Source organism: Trachypithecus francoisi, unplaced genomic scaffold, assembly GCF_009764315.1.
Source record: "Trachypithecus francoisi isolate TF-2019V2 unplaced genomic scaffold, Tfra_2.0 Lachesis_group17, whole genome shotgun sequence".
Taxonomy (NCBI): domain Eukaryota; kingdom Metazoa; phylum Chordata; class Mammalia; order Primates; family Cercopithecidae; genus Trachypithecus; species Trachypithecus francoisi.
Genome location: NW_022681462.1, coordinates 43800160 through 43823541, shown reverse-complemented (window position 1 = coordinate 43823541; position 23382 = coordinate 43800160). Strand labels below are relative to the sequence as shown.

Below are 23382 nucleotides of genomic sequence, written 5' to 3'. Positions count from 1 at the left end.
GGACTGGATAAAGCAAATGTGGTACACACATACCATGGACTCCTACACAGCCATAAAAAAAACTAAAATCAAGTCTTTTGTAGCAACATGGATGAAGCTGGAGGCCGTTATCCTAAGCAAATTAACTCAGGAACAAAAAACCAAATACCATATGTTCTCACTTGTAAGTAAGTGGGATCTAAACATTGGGTACACATGGATATAAAGATGGCAATAACAGACACTGGGGACTACTAGAGTGGGAAGGGAGAAGTGGGGTAAAGGCTGAAAAATTAACTATTGGTACTATGCTCACTACCTGGGTAATTGGATCACTTGTACCCCAAACCTCAGCATCACACAATATACCCATGTAACAAACCTGCAATTGTACCCCAAATCTAAACAAAAATTTGAAATTGCTTTTTAAAAGGAAAAAAAAAGATACTTATAAAAATGGAAATAAGACTGGGAGCAGTTGCTCACGCCTGTAATCCCAGCACTTTGGGAGGCCGAGGCTGGTGGATTGCCTGAGGTCAGGAGTTCGAGACCAGCCTGGCCAACGTGGTGAAACCCCCGTCTCTACTAAAAACACAAAAAAATTAAGTGTGGTGCCAGGTGCCTGTAATCCCAGCTACTTGGAAGGCTGAGGCAGGATAATCCCTTGAACTGAGGAGGTGGAAGTTGTAGTGAGTTAAAATCACGCCACTGCACTCCAGACTGGGTGACAGAGCGAGACTCCTCAAAAAAAAAAAAAAAAAAAAATTGAAATACATTTCAAAAAAGAAAATGAAACAAAAAGTTATTGCTTTACCAATCCTTTTCCCCCTTTTATAGTTTAAATTTGATACAGAATCTCTACTCAATCTTTATACGAGCTTAGGAGAAATATGAAAAGAAATAGAGACATCAGGTAAAATATAAACTAAAATTTCACTATCAAAACTTTCCTGCAATGATTAATAATTTAACTGGCTAATTTGATTAGAATTTTACAAAAAATTCACGCATCAGGTATTTGGCCATTGTCTATAATTGTTCTTGTATGTCTTATATTTTTTTTCTTCAAGGAGATAAGCCCTGCCTGAAAATTAGTATAATTAATATATACTGAATTTGCATGTCATGAAATAATTAAAGCTACTTTCACTGAAATGCACATTTTAATAAGGTGATTCAAATTATTCTAAAGAAATTAGACAAATGGATAGAAAAATGTCAATGTGCTAATAAGAACAAAATATTGCTTAATTATTTTATTGTTAAAAATCAATGTATGGAAGGAAAGGTATGGATTACCATAGGAGAACATCAAATCATAGTTCACAGGGCTATAAGGCAAATGTCTTGAAATAAGAAAAACTTGTTTTATTACAAGAAGAAAACACGTACCTCTCTTCTTTATTTATTTGGTCACCAAATCCCACTGTATTCACAATGGTCAATTTCAATCGAACATTACTTTCCTGGAGTTCATATGTCTGAGCTTTAAGTTTAACATTTGGGCAAAAATGTGAGGATTCATAGTCTTCAAAATTCGTATTAAACAATGTGTCAATCAGTGTTGATTTTCCAATTCCAGTTTCCCCTGAAACACACAAAGGTACATCTTTATGGTTGTATGAATGGCTGAAAAGAAATATAACTGTAAATGCCTAGAGTGGTTTCAAAGATCTCAAGTATTTCAAAGGCCAGGGTGCGCATGAAAGAAATACACACTATGGCTGGTCCCCCAAGTCATTAGCAGAGCACAGAGTAAGTGTGCCAAGCTACTCAGGACTCTGACAACAACACTGAAATGTTTATAGAACAAGCCAAAAGTTTAAAGCTAAGAAAAACAAAACTAACAGAATCTAAACAACTGAAGAGAATCCCTGGGATCATGATTTCAAATTGATAACATAAGCATCGTTCTGCCCATGACAAGAATGAAGTGAGTACAAGGAATATGAAGGAACCACTTAGAGGAAGATAAGGTGGCACGTACCCACACAGAGAATATTAAAGCAGAAACCTTGCTGAATGGATCTGTTCACCAGCTGATCAGGCAAACTCTCAAAACCAACATGGCCAGACATAGTCAAGGAACGAATGTTTTCTCTTTTCTGAAGGAAAATAAGAACAAAAACAACAGCAATAATAATAGTAATAAAAAACTTGGACTTAAATAGGATGCAGGCACACTTGAAAGGATAAATATATCAAATAAATGAAAAATTTTATAATCATTATACCTCATCTAAGATACAAGTGATTAAGTAAATTTTCAGGAAAAGAAACCTGTGTTCAGATCCTCAAAATACACATTACTTATCCCTTTCATACAACGAGAGTCTAGCACTATGTGTAACATTAAAACATTCGATTTCCAAAATAGGAAAATATCCAACTATGGCATATTCACTTACAAAATAAAAAGTTAAAGTCCATTTGTTTATAAATTTTTAACAACTTAGAAAATTCTTACATTAAAATGTCAAGTGAAAAAAAATACAAAACAAAAGTACAGATACAGGTTCAGCTCCTGGTAATGGCAGAGTAACTTAGGTCAAACTTACCCGCCTACTGACATTACTATTACAAGCAACCCTTTTAAGTCACTAGAGTGCAACCAAAGGCAGACAGACACTGGACAGAATAAGACTAGAGGGAAGAAAACTTATCAGGTGAGATGAGTTTATCTAGCTTTTTCCCTGAAGACACTCCCTAGTCATTATGGCAAAAGGAAGACAGAGCTCAGGAGGGAAGTTATAGTCTTCATGGGTTAAGATGTCCATTGGAGATTGGGGCAAGCAGATTGGTTGGAAATTCAGGGAGAAAATTCCAGAAAGAAGGGAGTCCAAAATCTACTAACACACTGCACTCAAATCCATGGCTGATGGCCAAACTGCACACATATAGAGGGAATACAAAGATCCCAGAAGGGGGAAAATGGAAATTGGGAGGAGTTATGCAGAGTTTTCAAGTGCCATCTTGAGGAGATGAACAGAGTTTAAATTTTAAGCCTGTAAGTTAAAGGGTTTCCTGTAAACACCCTAGCCTTCTACTGAAACCCTAGGAGTAAGGTCCATAACTCAGCAATCAGAAAGCATAGCTGAAGCAGACATGCCTTAACAAAGCCTTTAACAAGGCTCAACATGATCAATGTGATCAGTAAGCAATTTAATTACCTGTTAGAACAAAGTTCAACATTCTGCAGAAGAAAACAGAATCTAGCATCTCCATAGTATCTACTATACAATAAAAAATATTATGACAGGGAAAAAAACAGAAAAATGTGATTCATGGTCAAGAAATGGTCATGGTCAAGTCAACAGAAAGAGATCCACAATGAACCAGATGTTTAATTAGCAGGTAAGAACTTCAAATAATGACAACAAATATGCTAAAGAATCTACAGGAAAAAGATGGCTATCATGGGTGGCATGACAGGGGATTACAGAAAGATATGAAAGAGCTTGCAACAGCAAAAAGCAGCAGACAATTTCTAGAATGTAAAAATGCAACATCTGAAATAAAAAATATATTTAGTACTAACAGCAGATCAAATAATGGAAGAGACATTTGTTCAACAGTTATTATCCAAGCTAAAAATCTCACAGAAAGAAAAAAGATAAAACCATGCCAGTCTTAAAAACTTGTGTGAGAGTATCAAATGGTCTAACATACCAGTAATTGGAATACAAGGAGAAAAGTTAGAGAAAGAGGAGAGAAGGTGAAAGTGTGGGGTAGGAGGGAGGGAAAAAACTATCTAAGTAATAGTGACTGAAAACTTTCTAATTCTCTAAACTTGAACTCAGAACAAGAATTTTAGCTAACTACAAAGAGGAAATATCCAAAGGAACCCACATCTAGGGACATCACAGCAAACTGCTAAAAAACAAAGATAATGAAAACTTTAGGCCCAGCGTGGTGGCTCATGCCTGTAATTCCATCACTTTGGGAGGCTGAGGCAGGTGGATCATGAGGTCAGGAGATTGAGACCATCCTGGCTAACATGGTGAAACCCTGTCTCTACTAAAAATACAAAAAATTAGCCAGGCATGGTGGCGCACACCTGTAGTCCCAAGCTACTCAGAAGGCTGAGGCAGGAGAATCGCTTGAACCTGGGAGGTGGAGGTTGCAGTGAGCCGAGATTGCACCACTGCACTCCAGCCTGGGTGACAGAGCGAGACTCCATCTCAAAAAACAACAACGACAACAAAAACACGAAAATTACCCGGGCGTGGTGGTGCCTATAATCCCAGCTACTCAGGAGGCTGAGGTGGGAGGATCACTTAAACTCGGGAGGTGGACATTGCAGTAAGCTACAGATGTTGTTTAAGAAACAATGCAAACCAGAAGACAAAACAATGACCCCTACAAAATGCCAAAAAAAAAAAAAAGACAACGTAGAATTCTAGAGCCAACGAAAACATCCTTCAAAAATGAAGGCAAAATGAAGACAACTTCAGATAAATAAAATCTGAGAAAATCCACTGCTCGTTGGCCCACGGTATAAGAAATGATAAAAGCTCTTCAAGAGAAAGGAAAATGACAACAGATCTACAAAAAGGAATGAAGATCATCAGAAAGGTAAATATGTGGGTAAATGTAAGAGAGGTTTTTTTTTAGCTTCTTGAAAATAGAAATGTTTAAAGCAGTAACAAAAACAATGTGTTACAGGTTACATGCACAAGTAAAATGTATAAGAAACACAAAATACAGGAGGAGGACTGAAGGAATATTGTTATAAGGTTTCCACAGTACACATAAAGTGTTACATACATACATTTTTTTTTGAGATGGAGTTTTGCTTTTTTGCCCAGACTGGAGTAAAGTGGTGTCATCTTGGCTCACTGCAACCTCCAATCACCAGGTTCAAGGGATTCTCCTGCCTCAGCCTCTCAAGTAGCTGGAATAACAGGCGCCCACCACCATGCCTAGGTAATCTTTGTATTTTTAGTAGAGATGGGGTTTCACCATGTTGGCCAGGCTGGTCTCAAACTCCCGACCTCAGGTGATCCATTCACTTCAGCTTCTCAAAGTGCTAGGATTACAGGCGTGAGCCACTGTGCTGGGCTAAAATTTTATATTGTTTGAAGGTTGGGTGTGGTAAATTAGAGCCTAGGTCAATTACTATCAAAAAAAAAAAAAAAAGCCAAAGAGGTATAGCTAATAAGCCAAAAGCAGAAATGAAATGGAGTCATAAAAATTCTCTATTAATCCAAAAGAAGGTAGGAAAGAAGAAAACGAAAGGACAATGGCACATATAGAAAACTAGTTATCAAGAAAATGTACAACGTCTGCCTCCTGAGTTTAAGTGATCCTCCCACCTCAGCCTCCCGAGTAGTTGGGATTATAGGCGCCACCACACCCGGGTAATTTTCGTGGTTTTGTTTTGTTTATCTGTTTTTGTTGTTTGTTTGTTTTGTGTTTTGTTTTTTGTTTTTGAGATGGAGTCTTGCTCTGTCACCCAGGCTGGAGTGCAGTGGTGTGATCTCGGCTCACTGCAACCTCCACCTCCCAGGTTCAAGCAGTCAGGTCAGGCGCGATGGCTCACGCCTATAACCTCAGCACTTTGGGAGGCCAAGGCAGGCAGGTTACTTGAGGTCAGGAGTTTGAGACCAACCGGACCAGCATGGCAAAACCCCATCTCTACTAAAGATACAAAAATTAGCTGGGCATGGTGGTGCATGCCTGTAGTCCAGCTACTCAGGAGGCTACAGAATGAGAACCGCTTGAACCTAAGGCGGAAGCTGCAGTGAGCCAAGATCCTGCCACTGTGCTCCAGCCTGTGCGACTGAGCAAGACTCTGTCTCAAAAAAATTCATAAAAATAAAAATAAATAAAAAGTAAACTGAATATCCAAAAAAGCAGCTAAAATAAAAAGGCTGAACATGTCAAGTGATGGAGATAACGAAGAACTGGAATGCTGATAAATTTGCTAGTCTGAATGCAAAATGGTACAGTTGCTTTGGAAACTAGCTTGGCAGTTTCTTATGAAGTTAAAAACATGCTATCATATAGCCAAAAAAAAAAAAACCCGCTTGGAGGTATCCAAAATAATGAAAATGTATGTCCACACAAGAACTTATGCATCAATGTTCACAGCAGTTTTATTCCCAATGGTCAAAAACTGGAAACATCCCAAATATCAAACAAGTGGTGAATAGATAAATTGTAGTATACTAGACTACTGATATATGTCACAACATGGATGATGAGCTAGGTATCCCGACAGTGATTTATTTACTGAGGTTTGAGTTTTTAAAAATATGCATTATGTGCATTTTTCACATAATCATATATTCATACGTATATATACACACACACACACACATACACACACACACACACACACAGATGTAAATGTCTCAAAGGGTGATGACAGACTATTGAGAGTGGTTACCAGTCAGCAGTAGACTAACAGGCTGGGGTGAGAAAAAATTGCTATTTATTATATATAGTGGGCAGAATTCTAAGATGGTCGCTAATACTGATGCCCCTGGTGCACACAAACTTTCTCCCAGTTATTAAATCAAACGCTAACCTAGGTGTCACTGAGAAGAGATTTTACAGAGTGATTAAGTTCCCAAACCAGGCAGTCAGCCTTCGAAAGGGAGATTATCCTGGGTGGGCCAGACCTAATGAGGTAAATCGTTTTTCTTGTTTTTTTTTTCTTTTGAGACAGAGTTTTTGCTCTGTTGCCCAGGCTGGAGTGCAATGACGTGGTCTCAGCTCACTGCAACCTCCGCCTCCTAGGTTCAAACAATTCTCCTGCCTCAGCCTCTCAAGCAGCTGGGATTATAGGTGCTTGCCACCACGCTCGCCTAATTTTCATATTTTTAGTAGAGACAAGGTTTCACCATGTTGGTCAAGCAGGTCTCAAACTCTTGACCTCAGGTGATCCACTCATCTGGGCCTCCCAAAGTGTTAGGATTACATGGGTGAGACACTCTGCCCGGCCATGAGGTAAATCCTTAACAGGGCCTGGACACTTCCTGGCCAAAGACCTGAAGCATGAAGGGAATGCCACCTGCCAGTTCTCCCTTGCTGGCTTTCAGAATGGAGTGGTCTCTAGGAGCTGACAACAACCCCCAGCCACTAGGGAACTGAATTCTGCCAACAACCGGAAAGAGTATGGAAGGAAAGCCTCCAGATAAGAACTCAGCAGCTGACCTCGTGAGCATCAAACCCAGAGCAGAGAAGGCAGATGGGTCACATCTGGCCTTTGACCTACAGAACTGTGAGCTAACAAACAGATGCTGTTTTAAGCAGCTAAATTTGTGACGATTTCTTATGCAGCAACAGAAAACTAGTATACTAGATTCTCTTTTGTGCCGTTTGAATCATTTTTAGTCATGTAAGCATGTTATCTTCATATATTTTTAAAGAGCGCTGAAGAAGCACTAGGCTTCTTCCTCGTGAAAGTGTTCAAGATGATAAGAACTTCATAACTTGTTAAAGTTGCTATCTGATAGGCATATGCTTATTACATAGAAGTTGAACTAAATGGCCTCCAGGATTCCTTCTAGTTCTACAACGACAGGATTTTAATGCCACCGGAAAAAAGAAGTATTTCAAAAATGAGGGTGTGGTCCCCATGATGTAACACAGAAGAGGGGCCAGGGAAAAAGAAACTAAGCCAACAGTCACTGGATGGACTAGTCACTAAAGATTACTAGTGACTCTGACAGTAATCTCTGGAGGATTAAACATCATTCAAAAAGTCTGTGAGGAAGATGGAACAGACTGTTAGTACCACTGATATATGGAGAAAGAGGGAAAAACAAGAAGAGACTACAGTTATCGGAGCACAGAACTAAAGAAAATTATTTAATCTTATTGAATTACTGGCCAGGCGTGGTGGCTCACGCCTGTAATCCAAGCGCTTTGGGAGGCAGAGGCAGATGGATCACTTGAGGCCAGGAGTTCGAGACCAGCCTAGCCAACATGAGCGAAACCCCGTCTCTAATAACAATACAAAAATTGGCCGAGTGTGGTGGCACATGCCTATAATTATAGCTATTTCGGGGGCTGAGGCATGAGAATTGCTTGAACCTGGGAGGTGGAGGTTGAGTGAGCTGAGATTGCACTACTGCAGTCCAGACTGGGCAACAGAGTGAGCGAGACTCTGTCTCAAAAACAAACAAATAAAAAACAACTTACTGAATTACCCATGTTTGTATCTGCAATTTTCTTTCTAGCTAAAGTTTAAAACGCTCCTCTTTCACCAAATTAAATTTACTTCCTATTTTTAAATACAAATTTCAATATGAATTACCAAACCCCTCCCTGCAGATCCTTAGAAGCATCAGGTCTAATCTTGCATCAGGGAGGCATCTGGCAGGACCACCCAAGGGCTCCCTAAACTCTGCCATTCACAGGAGTTCTATGCACCCACCACATTCTGCAGTGTGCTCAAAAAAGAAATAACAGCCAGGCGTGGTGGCTCACACCTGTAATCCCAGCACTTTGGGAGGCTGAGGTAGGCAAATCACTTGAGGCCAGGAGTTCGAGACCAGACTGGGCAAACTGGCAAAACCTCATCTGTACTAAAAACACAAAAATCAGCCAGGTGTGGTGGCACACACCTGTAATCCCAGCTACTTGAAAGCCTGAGTCATGAGAATTTCTTGAACCCAGGAGGCAGAGGTTGCAGTAACCTGAGATTGCACCATTGCATTCCAGCCTGGGCAAGAGAGAAAGGCTCTGTCTCAAAAAAGAAAAACAAACAACGAATGAAAAATGAGCCGGGCGCGTGGCTCAAGCCTGTAATCCCAGCACTTTGGGAGGCTGAGACAGGCGGATCACGAGGTCAGGAGATCGAGACCATCCTGGCGAACACGGTGAAACCCCGTCTCTACTAAAAAATACAAAAAACTAGCCAGGCGAGGTGGCGGGCGCCTGTAGTCCCAGCTACTCGGAGGCTGAGGCAGGAGAAAGGCATAAACCGGGGAGGCGGAGCTTGCAGTGAGCTGAGATCCGGCCACTGCACTCCAGCCTGGGCGACAGAGCCAGACTCCGTCTCAAAAAAAAAAAAAAGAAAAGAAAAATGAAACAGGGCTGGGTGCGGTGGCTCATGCCTATAATCCTAGCACTTTGGGAGGCTGAGGTGGGCAGATCACTTAAGGTTAGGAGTTCAAAACTAGTCTACCAACGTGGTGAAACCCCATCTCTACTAAAATACAAAAAAAATTAGCTGGACGTGGTGGCAGTCACCTGTGATCCCAGCTACTCGGGAGGCTGAGGCAGGAGAATTGCTTGAACCCAGGAGGCAGAGGCTGCAGTGAGCCGAGATCACACCACCCCACTCCAGCCTGGGTGACAGAGTAAGACTCCGTCTAAAAACAAAAAACAGAAAAAAAAATGTCCTTAATGTCAGAATATTGTGTATACTCAATTATTCAATCCATCACTGACTTTTCACTTGAATCAACAGAAAAATTAATTCATGTTGGAGGTGAGTACAAACAGAAGTCTCTATCACAAGAGTCTATGAGCACTCCAAGTAGTTATTTTAAAATCACAGAAGCATTTACAGTACAATATGGTATCTATTTAAAAGACATACTCACTCTTTGTTCATCATCAGATCCTTGTGAAGACATACAAGTTGTTTTCGTTGCCATGTGAGACTGAAAGAGCTAAAAAAGGAATACAAAGGCTTAAAAGGAAACAGAAACATTACTCCCCAAAACCCAATATCTAAATAATATATTTACATGAATAAGGTGTTATAATACTGTTGTTATCACCAAGTTTTGAAGTGTAGTCTACATTACTGAATCACGTTTGAAATTGTGGCTTTCTTGCTGGATAGGTATCTACATAAGTAAATTACATATAATATTCAACACATATGATAATATACTTAGACACAAAAAAATTGTAAGAAATTAGTAAACTTCCATTTACAAGTAGGGAGACAAAGAACTTTTTTTTTTTTTTTTTGAGACGGTGTCTTGATCTGTCACCCAGGCTGGAGTGCAGTGGCGTGATCTTGGATCACTGCAACCTCTGTCTCCTGGGTTTAAGTGATTCTCCTGCCTCAGCCTCCTGAGTAGCTGGATCACATGCGTGCGCCACCATGCCTGGCTAATTTTTGTGTTTTTAGTAGAGACAGGGTTTCACCATGTTGGTCAGGCTGGTCCCGAACTTCTGACTTCATGATCTGCCCGCCTCGGCCTCCGGAGCACTCCCTGCTCGGATTACAGGCGTGAGCCACCACACCCTGCCTTTTCATTTTTAAAGATACTCTAAGAGCCATGAAGTCCCTCAAAATTAGGTATGTTCCACTGTAGCGTGTCAGAGGAAATATAAATGTCAAGAATGCTACAATTGCAGTGTGGTGGGGAAAGCAGGGATTTTATAATTTGAACAACTACCTTTGTCACTAAAATAATCATTTATAGAACTCATATTACACGTCCATATCACTATGCTAGCTCGTTAAGTTCATTTTCTTATTTAATCCTTACATCTGAGCTATACATATTATCATTCCCACAGTCTAGATGAAAAAATTTGAATTCTGAAAGGTTGAGTAATTTACCCAAAATCATACAAGCCAGTAGGGTGTAGACACAGGTCTGATTTGACTGCCAAACTGGTGTTCCTTCTACTGCCCCAAGTTGTAAACCAAATGGATATTCACTGTTCCCAACAACAGAGAATGAGGGAAGAGAGGTACAAAAAAACTGTACTAATTCCAAGGTACTGCTATCCTACTTCTGAATACAGCACAAGATACTGAGGAAAGTCACATTATTTAAAAAGTAATATTAATATGTATGTGGTTAAAAAAAATTGCAAATGGTATCAATGAGAATACCGCGCACATTACTCCATTCCCACTCTTGATTCTCTAGCAGCTCAGCGCTCTTCCCGAGAGGCACCAGACCCTTACGCATTCTTCCAGAGAGAGACTGTGCATGTCTAAGCAGGCCTCCTTTGTTTATATAAATAGTAGCTGTCTACTGCTCTGTGCTGTGGTTTTTTTTTTGCTGAATCTTTCCTGAGACTGTTTCGCAGTACTATTTAGATCTACCTCATTCTTTCTACAGCATAGTGTTCTCCTCTGTATACTACAGTGTGGTATATATACGGACGCTCTTCATTGAGACTGTCCTCTCCTCTGTACTTACAATGAACCATGCTGCAACAAATGGCACTGCAATGAAAGACAGAACTTGGGTGCTCCCACCATCTCACCCTGATCCTCTGCGTGCGCACACACAGTGAATGAATCCTACACAGACAAAATAGTGCACATCGTGACTGACAACAATCTTTTGCTGGTACATTTTGATAAAACAGGCTGACCTTGTAACTGAACACTCCGAATAACAGTGTTTTTTTTGTTTTGTTTTGTTTTGAGACAGAGTCTCGCTCTGTTACCCAGGCTGGAGTGCAGTGGCGCAATCTCAGCCACTGCAACCTCTGCCTCCTGGGTTCAAGCGATCCTCCTGCCTCAGACTCCCAAGCAGCTGGAATTACCGGCAAGTGCCACCATGCCTGGCTTATGTTTGTATTTTTAGTAGAGATGGGGTTTTCACCACGTTGGCCAGGGTGGTCTCAAACTCCTGACCTCAAGTGATCCTACCGCCTTGGCCTCCCAAAGTGTTGGGATTATAGGCCTGAGCCCCCGCGCCCAGCCAACAGTGTTTTCAAATACTAAGTTTTTCCAACACAAAATGATGCTTGTCACTTGGAAGATGCTCCTGTGTAAAAGTATGCAAAAGCTCATTGAGGGACACAATGGTCCTGGTTGTGTTTTCACAATCTGAAAAGTGAAAAGTATGTAATGATACAAAGCACATCAGAGACTAGCCTGATTTTAATACCTGGCCTCAGGCTTTAACTTTTAACTACACATATACTTCACTTACACCCTGCCATTCTGAAAGGCCCCCCAATCCCAGTCACCATGTGGTACCTAAGCAGTATCACATCCCTCTAGTCTGTAGAATACAAGCAAAGTGAGGAGCCCCTGGAAACAAACAGTGGTAGTTACAGAAATTTGGAGAAATTAGACATCATTGAAGGCAGGAGTCAAAGAAGAAAATGACTTTGAAGCAAGTCAGGAAAGAGGTAAAGATCTAGATGAGACATTTAAGGTAGAAAAAAAAATCCCTAAATACCACAAGGCAGAATTTCGTACTTGAAGAAAGCACAGTAAGTGTAAGAATTGGAGGGAAAAAAAGGAACAGATTAGGGACAATACCTGAGTGGCAGACTGAGTAAACCGGAAGTGTCCATTTAGAGTCTGACTTTCTGCTAAAGGCTAAGAAGTGCCACAGATAATATGTGGCTAGGGGCCCTGTTCAGAGCCCTGCACTAGACACAATGAGGAGTAGGGTAGAACATTCCATGCTTGTCATTAATTCCAGACCTAACATACTACCTGCTTGCCTCTCAGCATCTGTCTCTACTATAAGGATGCAGTACACATATAATTCACTGAGGCTGTATTATTTTCACTTGTCAAGTATAGAACTTTAGGGAAAAGTTTAATTTTTATTTTATTTTAGAGACAAGATCTCCCTCTGTTGCTTAAGCTGGAGTGCAGTGGTGCAATCACAGCTCGCTGCAGCCTCAACATCCTGGGCTAATAAGGCAATCCTCCCACATCAGTCTCCCAAATAGCTGGGACTACAGGCACGCACCACCACACCCGGCTGAAAATCAAACTTTAAAAATTACTGGTAAAAAAGTGGTTTTTAGTTTTTAATATAGTGATGCTATATGATCAGCATATGATGAGTTCTGGTAAAATGTTGCTTAGTGTTGATAAGTAAAATTTGCTTAGAAAAAAATTAGAGGCTTTAAGGCCAGGCGCGGTGGCTCACGCCTGTAATCCCAGCACTTTGGGAGGCCGAGGCAGGTGGATCACGAGGTCAGAAGATCGAGACCATTCTGGCTAACATGTGAAACCCTATCTCTACTAAAAATACAAAAAATTAGCCAGGTGTGCTGGCAGGCACCTGTAGTCCCAGCTACTTGGGAGGCTGAGGCAGGAGAACGGCATGAACCCAGGAGGCGGAACTTGCAGTGAGCTGAGATCACGCCATTGCACACCAGCCTGGCAGACAGCGAGACTCCGTCTCAAAAAAAAAAAAGAGAAAAAAGAAAAAAATTAGAGGCTTTATACTCATTTACCATTAAATTTAACTAAAATGCAGGTTAAATTTCTGTCATTTATGTAAGTTCATATCAAATATCTGCTTTTGTTTATTCATTTACTGTGTTTCTGAACATCTGCCAAAAAGCCTACATAAAATCTCAGTGGATGAATGTTTTGCTCAGGAAGTTTAAATGAGTCACATTAAAGTAATATGAATCATTATTTCAAATATTTTCCACTAGTACTACTTGGTCAGTTAAATTTCCAAAACAAGTTTAATACTGGAAAAGGTTTTAATTTTTTAAAATTTATTAATTTAGTTATTTTTGAAACAAGTTCTGGCTCTGTCACCCAAGCTGGAGTGCAGTGGCACGGTCCCGGCTCACTGCTGAGATTCTCCGCCTCCCAGGCTCAAGCTATCCTCCTGCCTCAGCCTCCTGAGTAGATGGGACCACCGGCACATCCCAGTATGCCTGGCTAATTTTTTTGTAGAGACGAGGACTCACTCTGTTGCCCAGGCTGTTCTCGAACTCCTGAGCTCAAGCAACTTGTCTGCCTCAGCCTCCCAAAGTGCTAGGATTATAGGCATGAGCCACCGTGCCCGGCTGGAAAAGGTTTTTAATAAATTAGCAGGAAAAATAACAATAGGACAAGTGTTGGCTGAATCCCTCTAATGGCAAACAGAGCTCTGTGTAGGGCTAAGAAACACTAAATTAGAAAAAAATTAAAAACCTGCAAGAGGAATTCTGGCCTGCTCTACCGCTGACCACTACTTAGTATGTGTAAACCACTCAGCTAGGCTCTGCAGTCTCAACAGTAGTAAGATATGGCCCTTGACCTTGTGACTGTGTCTCAGAGAAACATGAATGTACAACAGGCAACCACAATCTTGTTTCAGCGTACAAGGGGGCAAGGAGACTAACCATCTCAACCCACCTTTGACTACATAGTCAATTTGCTTTTCCTGTAGCTTCTATTTCAAAGATACATATATCACACACACAACCATATATAAATCTACACACCTACTTCCCAAAAGGAAAAATCCCATATAGTAACTTAACTCCTAGCAAAGTCTACCATATACTTTCTAAAAAGTTGTATTATCTATGAGTCCTAGAAAGAAGTGCCAAACGTGGGACAGCTGGAGGAAGGTCAGGTGCTCCACCTTCTTTAAAATCTCAGTTTGTGGGATACAGGCAATGTGAGAGACACACAATTCATCCTGGGGCCCTTGGGAGACATGGCCTTTTCCTATCCGCCAATTACAGATAAACTTATGATGGTTCTTTCACAACAGGCCTCTAGATAACAATTTTCCTTACCCTGCTGGGAAACATTTCTGAAAATGCCTTACAGCCGCCCCTTAAGCAGAACAATGAGGTTCAGGCAACAGAATCCTAATTTAGCTTTATAATCTTCACTTTGTTTTTGTTTTGTTTTGTTTTTTTGAGATGGAATCTTGTTCTTGTTGCCCAGGCTGGAGTGCAATGGCATGATCTCAGCTCACTGCAACCTCTGCCTCCCCGGGTTCAAGCTATTTGTCTACCTCAGCCTCCCAAGTAGAGAAGCTGGGATTACAGGCATGCACCACCACACCCAGCTAATTTTTGTATTTTTACTAGAGACAGGGTTTCTCCATGTTGGTCAGGCTAATCTCAAACTCCCGACCTCAGGTGATCTGCCCACCTCAGCCTCCCAAAGTGCTGTAATTACAGGCGTGAGTCACCGCGCCTGGCCTTATAATCGCTTCCCTTTAACTTCACTTTTCCAAAATGTTTTATTATTATAAAGTTAGTCCAAAACATAGAACCAAAGTTTTTAAACCGTCCCTTGGGATTCTATGAGCTGTTTCTTGGCATTCTTTAGGACAATACAAGCAAGAGTGAGAGAGAGAACAAAAAGCAAAAAGTGGCCTAAATAATTATCATCTGGAGGCTGGGAGTGGTGGCTCACGCTTGTAATCTCAGCACTTTGGGAGGCTGAGGCGGGTAGATCACTTGAGGTCAGGAGTTCAAGACCAGCCTGGCCAATATGATGAAACCCCGTCTCTACTAAAAATACAAAAATTAGCCAGGCGTGGCAGTGCATGCCTGTAATCCCAGCTACTCAGGAGGCTGGGTTCAATTAATTTGCTCATTTGCTCCATTTACCAGGAGGCAGGAGAACTGCTTGAACCTGGAAGGCTGAGGTTGCAGTGAGTCAAGATCACACCACTGCACTCCAGCCTGGGCGACACAGCGAGACTCGGTCTCAAAAAAAATAAAAATTAAAAAAAAAATTATTATCTGGGCCTATTTTATGAGTTTCAGGAGGGTGGGGTATTTGGCTTGAAACAATACTTCGAAAGATTCTGTTTGGACGAACGGAGGCAAGATGGTGCACTTCCGGGTTCTTCATCCCCCCCCCGCCCAACTTTTCCCGCGCGCGCAAAAATGCAGCCTGCGCCTGGGAAGGTGCAGACCAACTAGGCATGCGCCAGGTGACGTCAATCCTAAGAGACCAAGATTTACCTGGTCGCACCTGTGGAACGCCCCCTGACACGCCCGTGCCCCGCCTATTGCCCGCCCACTCCTACAAAAGCCGCTCCAGAGGGATGCCACGGGCGGCCTTCTCACAGCCCCACTCCTGTCGGGATGTCTGGACTGTGGGAACAGCGTCCGAGAGCCCCACCGGGGGACTCTGTCAGCCTTCTTTGCCGGAGGCCGACAGACCTCTTCCCCACACCTTAGGTGACCAAAATAAACTTGCAGTTTTGCTCCTACACTTGCCTAGTCGCTGGTTCTTTTGTGCCCACTCTGGTGGTCTTAGAAAAACAAATCAGATTCCACAGACTCATTATTTAAAATCATTTTATAAAATCTTCAGGTTATGGGAAAATTCAAGTTAAAATAAAGTTACAGATTAACAGTGATCCAAAATTTTCCTAAAACAAGTAGTAACATTAAGTTATTCAAGTTAATGCAGACCATACTGCTAGAAGGGGATGCTAATTACAGCCCAGAAAAAAAAAAGAACTCAAGTGGAGGCCGGGCTCGGTGGCTCACACCTGTAATCCCAGCACTCTGGGAAGCCAAGACCAGCAGATCACCTGAGGTCAGGAGTTTGAGACCAGCCTGGCCAACATGGTGAAACCCTCTCTCTACTAAAAATACAAAAATTAGCCAGGCTTGGTGGTGTGTGCCTGTAATCCCAATTACTTGGGAGGCTGAGGCAAGAGAACTGCTTGAACCCGGGAGGCGGAGGTTGCAGTGAGCCAAGATCGCGCCACTGCACTCCAGCCTGGGCAACAGAGCAAGACTCAGTCTCAAAATAAATAAATAAATAAATAAAATAAAAGAACTCAAGTGAAATTACCAAGAGTGAGCAACATAAGATAGCAGCAAGTTGGCCTCCAGTGTGCGTGGCCTGTTTGCATATCCCTGGGAGGATGTCAGTACAGAAAGGCTTAGAGTTGTCCAATCTCATCAAAATAGCACCTCCATTATACCATCCAACTCCAACAAATACATCAAAAGTTAAAGGATAACTGCAAATTCTACTTTTTAATCTCAAAAGATCATCAAGATGGGGAAATTCTTGAAGCAGTTCATATAAAAGTTAAGAGTCTCAAGCTTAACAAAAGCTTGCACTACAACAATAACAGTTGAAAATACAAATGCAATTTTATTTTTAAATTACTCCTCCTAATTAGAAAAGTATTTATTATAGAAAAAATATCATTTCTAATTTGTGCTGTTTTAGTAACATTGTAATGAATGTTCCAATTTGTGCTATTTTACTAACACTACAACGAACTTCCTCTCATGGCAGCCAAAGAGGTGTGCCATTCCGATTCTCCCTTCAAGCAATACCTAGTCCTGTGCCTACAAAGATTGCAGCTCGCTGACCGTCTCCACCTGCAGAGCCTTCGGAATCTGCTGCAGTATAGACCCAAGACCACTTTCTCCCTAGGCAGCTGGTAGGTGAAGACTGGGCACCGTAAGGATGTCAGGGCTGCCTGGCCCAGACTTTGTCAGATCCACACTGTTTTGCAGCTCTCACTGCCCAACTGGGCTTCCTCCCTTCTTTCCTTGCATGGCTATCAAGATCTGGATCAGGGTCTGAAGGCTTCCTCCCCAACACCCACATGTCCTGCTTTCTTCCCTCTTCAACTTTCACAGGCAATATTCCCCTGTCCCTCATCTCCAAGAAATCTCCTACACTGCTAGCTAGCTCCTCCTACATGTCTGCTTCCAGAATTCCACCCAACTCACCAGTATAACCATCAATTATTCTGTGCATCTGACAATATCTTCGTGATAAATTCCTAGAATATCATTCCTGTTCCAAGAAAACTGCCAAACTGCCCCTCAAAAAGACTGGACCTCCTTATATTTCTAATATTAGCAATGAGTTAAAAAAAAAAAAACACACAAACTCTTCTTCGTCTGCTCTCACACAACACAGGCTAATTTTGTGACCAAATGTGGGAAGTTTTTCCCACCCACCAAGCAAGAATCAGTTTTGCAGTGGACACTAGCTGGGTGCCCTCTAATTTAATTCTGACACTATCCACTTGGCAATAGAGTTAGATCCCACAGACTGAGGGCTCGTCCCCAAGACTGCCCCATCCCTACTCGACTTCTGCTCATTGCAAGTAACAAATGGCTAGAAATCAGGATTCCCACAACCCCCATCTCAGGTTCAATTAATTTGCTCATTTGCTCCATTTACCAGTTTATTACAAAGAATATTTTAAAGGATACAAATAAACAGCCAGATAAAGAGATACAAAGCTCAAGATCTGAAAAAGTCCCAAGCCCAGGGGCTTCTGTCCCCATGGAGGGGGGTGTGCTACCCTCCCAACACATGGATGTGTGTAAGTAAGCCTCCACGTCTTTGGCTATCTGCAAGCTCTCTGAACCTAGTCCTTTGTTCTTAAGGAGCCTCCATTATACAGGCATGGTTGATTAACCACTGGCCACTGGTGATCAATTAACTCTCAGCCTCTCTCCCTTTCCTAGAAACTGCGGGATGAAGCTGAAAGTCCCAATATTCTAATCTTGCCTTGTTCTTTCTGGTGACCAGCCCCATCCTGAAGCTACCTAGGGGCTGCCAGCCACCAGTCATCTCATTAGCATACAAAAGACATCACTTTGGAAGTTTTAAGGATTTCAGGAGTTGTATGTCAGGGGGTCAAAGACCAAATACGTATTTCACAATAATCACAAATGTATAAAAGGGTCCATTTCATTATATATTAATCAGTACAGGGTATTAACAATTTTTAAATTTTTGTAAATTTGACAGGCAAAACTGACATCTTAATTTGACTTCTGGTATTTTAAACATTTTTTGGCTTACTGGCCATTTCTACTATATTTCCATAAATCACCAATTCATGTTTTCCCACCTGCCTATCAGGGTACTCCTTTGTTTCTCTTACTAGTAAGAGCTACTGAGTAGTGTAACTCTTTGCTTGTCATGTGTATCATAAATATCTTTTCCTGATTTATTACTGATCTTTCCAGTTTTCATAAAGTCTAATGTATAAATCTTTTCTTTATGGCTTCTTCCTTAAATATAAAGCTTAAAATATCTTTCTACACCCTGAAGTTAAAAAAAAAAAAAAGTAACTAAATTTTATTTTATGATGTCTTACAGATTAACTTTTATAATACTCTACGAGTTACTTTCTAGTACTATATGAGTCAAGGAAACATGACTTTTTCCCCAATATTGTTAGCCTATTGCAGCATAAGAGGATTAAGGGACAGCAAAGTCTGTCATATGGAAATGAGCTTCCCAAGGGAAAAACCAGGACCCATGAATAGACTAGTGAGGCAGATTTTGACACAAGGAAGGGAAATGACTGAAGAACTCAAGTTGTCTAACAGAAATGAGCTGCCAAGGAAGCACTGAGCTCAGGCCCTGGAAGGGTTCCAACAGCGGCACAGTAACCCCTATCAATACTACAGAGCTGATTTCTGTACTATGTGGGTAACAAAGGTAACAATTTTCTAAGATCCCTTTCAACTCAGATTTTATGACTATAACTTGGAACAAGCAATGAGAGAAAGTATGTGATGTGAAGAATGAAAACAACTTACAGAAACTGCATGAACAGAAAGGGAGATTCAGGACGATAAGATTAAGACAATAAATTGATGTGAAAAGACCCTGTGGAACTAAATCTCAAGGCTTATTTAAATAAAAAGTAGGCCGGGCACGGTGGCTCACGCCTGTAATGCCAGCACTTTGGGAGGCCAAGGCGGGTGGATCACCTGAGGTCAGGAGTTCGAGACCAGCCTGACTAAAATGGTGAAACCCCGTCTCCACTAAAAGTACAAACTTAGCTGAGTATGGTGGCGCATGTCTATAACCCCAGCTACTCAGGAGGCTGAGGCAGGAGAATCGCTTGAACCTGAGAGGCAGAGGTTGCAGTGAGCCAAGATCACACCATTGCACTCCAGCCTGGGCAACAAAAGCGAAACTCCGTCTCAAATTTAAAAAAAAAAAAAAGGTTACTAGATGGCTTGAATTCCTTCAAAAGAGAGCATGTTCCATGCAGGCTAGGTGACAGAAAAGCCAATGAAATTTGAGAAGGCATTAATTTAGCCCAGGAAAAGCAAATGAGACAGGAGCTGAAGAAAAGAGGAAGGAAGACAAATAGATACACATTAAAAGGACTTAAAGCCTGAACAACACGGGCAGATCCTGTCTCAAAAAAAAAAAAAATTGAGCCAGGCACAGTGGTGCGTACCTGTAGAAACAGATACTTGGGAGGCTGAGGCAGGAGGATCATCTACGCCTGGGAGGTCAAGGCTGCAGTAAGCTGTGACTGTGCCACTATACTCTGGCCTGGGCAACAGAGCATGGCACTGTCTCAAAAATAAAAACAAAAAACAAAATGAAAAAGCATTAAAAGGACTTAGAGTTGACAGGAACATTTGAGGAAAAAAAGAATACTTAGGAATCAGTGAGAAGTCTATCAATGCTTTTCACTTATTCCACAAATGTATACAATATTATCATTATTATTATTATTTTGAAACAAAGTCTTACTCTGTCACCTAGGCTGGAGTATAGTGGCGCAATCTCGGCTCACTGCAAGCCCCACCTCCTGGGTTCACACCATTCTCCGGCCTCAGTCTCCTCAGCAGCTGGGACTACAGGCACATACCGCCATGCCTGGCTAATTTTTTGTTTGCATTTTTAGTAGAGACGGGGTTTCACCGTGTTAGCCCAGATGGTCTCAATCTCCTGACCTCGTGATCCGCCTGCCTCGGCCTCCCAAAGTGCTGGGATTACAACCGTGAGACACCGTGCAGTGCCTCACAATTTAAAGCCTTACATTTTAAGGACAGAGTAACAGACCCCAGGCATTGTGGATCAAAGCTGTATAAATCAATATTCTTGCAATTTAAATCTTAGTACAATTGGGAGACATACATACAACTAAAAATATGGAAAAGACACTCAGGGTATAACGAAATCTGCATAGTCAGAGAAGGCACTGGCAAGAAAAGGCTTGAACAGAGACTTGAAGAAACAGGAAATTTCCTAGCAAATAAAGACAAGACTGGCTGGGCGTGGTGGGTCCTGAGGTCAGGAGTTCGAGACCAGCCTGGCCAATATGGTGAAACCCCATCTCTGCTAAAAATTTTTAAAATAATTAGCCAGGTGTGGTGGCAGGTGCCTGTAATCCCAGCAACTTGGGAGGCTGACACAGAAGAATTGCTTGAACCTAGGAGGCGGAGGTTGCAGTGGTTGAGATTGTGCCACTGCACTCCACCCTGGGTAACAGAGCAGGACTCCATCTTAAAAAAAAAAAAAAAAGAAAGAAAGAGGCCAGGCGCAGTGGCTCATGCCTGTAATCCCAGCACTTTGGGAGGTCAAGGCAGGTGGATCACAAGGTCAAGGAGATCGAGACCATCCTTGCTAACATGGTGAAACCCCGAATCTACTAAAATATAAAAAATTAGCCAGACATGGTGGCGTGCGCCTGTAGTCCCAACTACTTGAGAGGCTGAGGCAGCAGAATGGCATGAACCGGGGAGGTGGAGCTTGCAGTGAGCCAAGACTGTGCCTCTCCAAGCTTGGGCGACAGAGCAAGACTCTATCAATAAAATAAAAGACAAGGGGAGAGGAGGGATGGGGAGGGATGGGGAGGGGTGGGGGGGGAGGGGAGGGGAGGGGAGGGATGGGGGGGTGAGGAAGGGGAGGGGAGGTGAGGGGTGGGGAAGGGGAGGGAAGGAGAGGGGAGGTGAGGGGTGGGGAAGGGGAGGGAAGGAGAGGGGAGGTGAGGGGTGGGGAAGGGGAGGGAAGGAGAGGGGAGGTGAGGGGTGGGGAAGGGGAGGGAAGGAGGGGAGGTGAGGGGTGGGGAAGGGGAGGGAAGGAGAGGGGAGGGGAGGGGACGGGTGGGGAATGGGAGGGGAGGGGAGGGGTGGGGAATGGGAGGGGAGGGGAGGGGTGGGGAATGGGAGGGGAGGGGGGGGAGGGGAGGGGAGGAACATACAGCAGTGGAATCAGCATGTGCCAAGGGTACAAATATAACTGGTATGGGTGGAAAATCACAGTGAGTTCATCATTGAAACCCAAGGAGGCTTACATGTAAATGCAAGGACAGCAGAAAAGGTGAGGCTGCAAGAGGCCAGGAGTCCCTTATGACTCAGTGACTTCATGATTCTGAGTTCAAGTGACTCAAACTAAGGTCACTTGGAGAGACGTCACTGTGAAGCAGGAAAGAGAATAGGAGAGGAATCAGCACAGGTTTGATGCAATTTTGGAACTACTGAGTTTATGGTTCCTATGAGCACCCTGGATCCCTCAAAGAACTTTTATGTAATCACCCAAATCTTTAGTCAAGCATATATACAATTAGGGTAAATTTTACATTATCAAAAACAAATATACGTGGCCCAGTGGTAATTCTCACTTCTCTTGAAGTTTCCACTGATTCCTTCAGACTGGAATTGTTCTATACTGATAAGAGCACTAAAGATTCAGCTTAATTCATCAAGCCAGTTAGGCTTAGTTTTTAGGCTGAATATAATTATACCATATTACTAGTATCAGGCAGCAGTTTATAAAATATTATCTCATTTTTATAGTCAAAAAAAATCGTCAAAGGAAGAAAAAAGTTGCATATATTGAAATGGGGGAATTATTACTACAATGGGCAATTACTACTACAAAGATTAGAGAAATAATTAATAAAATTGAGAGAAATGGATATGTGACATTAAGCAGTAGAAGAATACAAGTTTGTGCTGTATTAACACCATGGTTAAAAGTAAAAATGACTTCTGCATATGAACAAGTATTATGAAGTCTGATTCTTGGAGGGGGAATAAATATTTCCCTTTCTTTTTGATATCTATTAATATTATTACTTATGTGAATTTAACAAAGACTAATACAGAAAAAAGCCTACAGGTCTTCCTCAACTATCTATAAAAATGCATTTAATCAGCAGCTATGTATTGAGTGCCTACTATGTTGCAGAAACTGTCTTAAGTACTGGGGATGCATAAGTTAAAAAATAGAAAAATCTCTGCTCTTACACGGCTCCTATTCCAGTTAGGGAAAGACAGACAAAAATCTAAGTAAAGCATACACTTGCTAGAGGATGATAAATGAAATAAAGAAAAATAAGGCAGGGAAAGCGGATAGGAACTGTGGAGGTGGCATGAGCAAGGGATGGGCACCTCTACCCTGTGTGTTTACCCGCTTAGGGGGGCACAAGGAGAAGGGCAGAAAACTGAAAAGGTGGGGACTGAAAGGATAATCTATGCAGATGCTGAAATCATCCAGAATTCTGACAGGTCTAATGTTAGAGAATTATAGGCAGTCAGTAGCTAAACCATCAGGCACCAGGAGAGGTGGTATTTCAGATATGACTGCAACAAAGGCATGTGGTTAGCAGACAGTATGACAGCTGAGTGAGGGTCGGAACTGTTAGCGGGCAGAAGAGGAGGATCTGGAAATTGACGTGAGGAATGTGATAATCAACTGTTCCATCTACAGATTCTAGGGTACAAGGTGAATCCATTAATGACAGAAAGTTTCCAGACATTCCCTCTGGGAAAAAGTTCAGTCAACATAAAATTAGTCAGATATTTCTGTATTCTGACTAAAATCACGAATACATAAAGGAAGGCATGGCCTACTTAACCAAGAGTAGCAGCGGGCAAAACTTCCTAGGAAGCTGTGGAACAAGACACAGGTAATAACGAATTGAAAACCGTCACTGATGATCCCTCTTTCAGCTATGCTGACAAACACATGATTCCTGTTCCCGCTCAGAGGCA

The 23382-nt window shown here is 42.0% G+C and overlaps 1 protein-coding gene across 9 annotated transcripts in view; it reads right to left on the bottom strand.

Annotated features, from left to right (window-relative positions):
• Positions 1-23382, bottom strand: part of SEPTIN10 (septin 10) — a 75604-nt gene that overhangs the window by 40555 nt on the left and 11667 nt on the right. For 6 of the 9 annotated variants that reach the window (XM_033175499.1, XM_033175492.1, XM_033175498.1 and 3 more), the window contains exons 2-4: positions 9540-9608; positions 1967-2084; positions 1372-1567 (exon numbers count right to left, since the gene is read on the bottom strand). In XM_033175499.1, coding sequence (XP_033031390.1) covers positions 1372-1567; positions 1967-2084; positions 9540-9608 — 383 coding nt within the window. Of the gene's footprint in view, positions 1-1371; positions 1568-1966; positions 2085-9539; positions 9609-21680; positions 21802-23382 lie in introns of all 9 variants that reach the window. The other 3 variants (XM_033175494.1, XM_033175493.1, XM_033175501.1) reach the window with 2 other exon arrangements.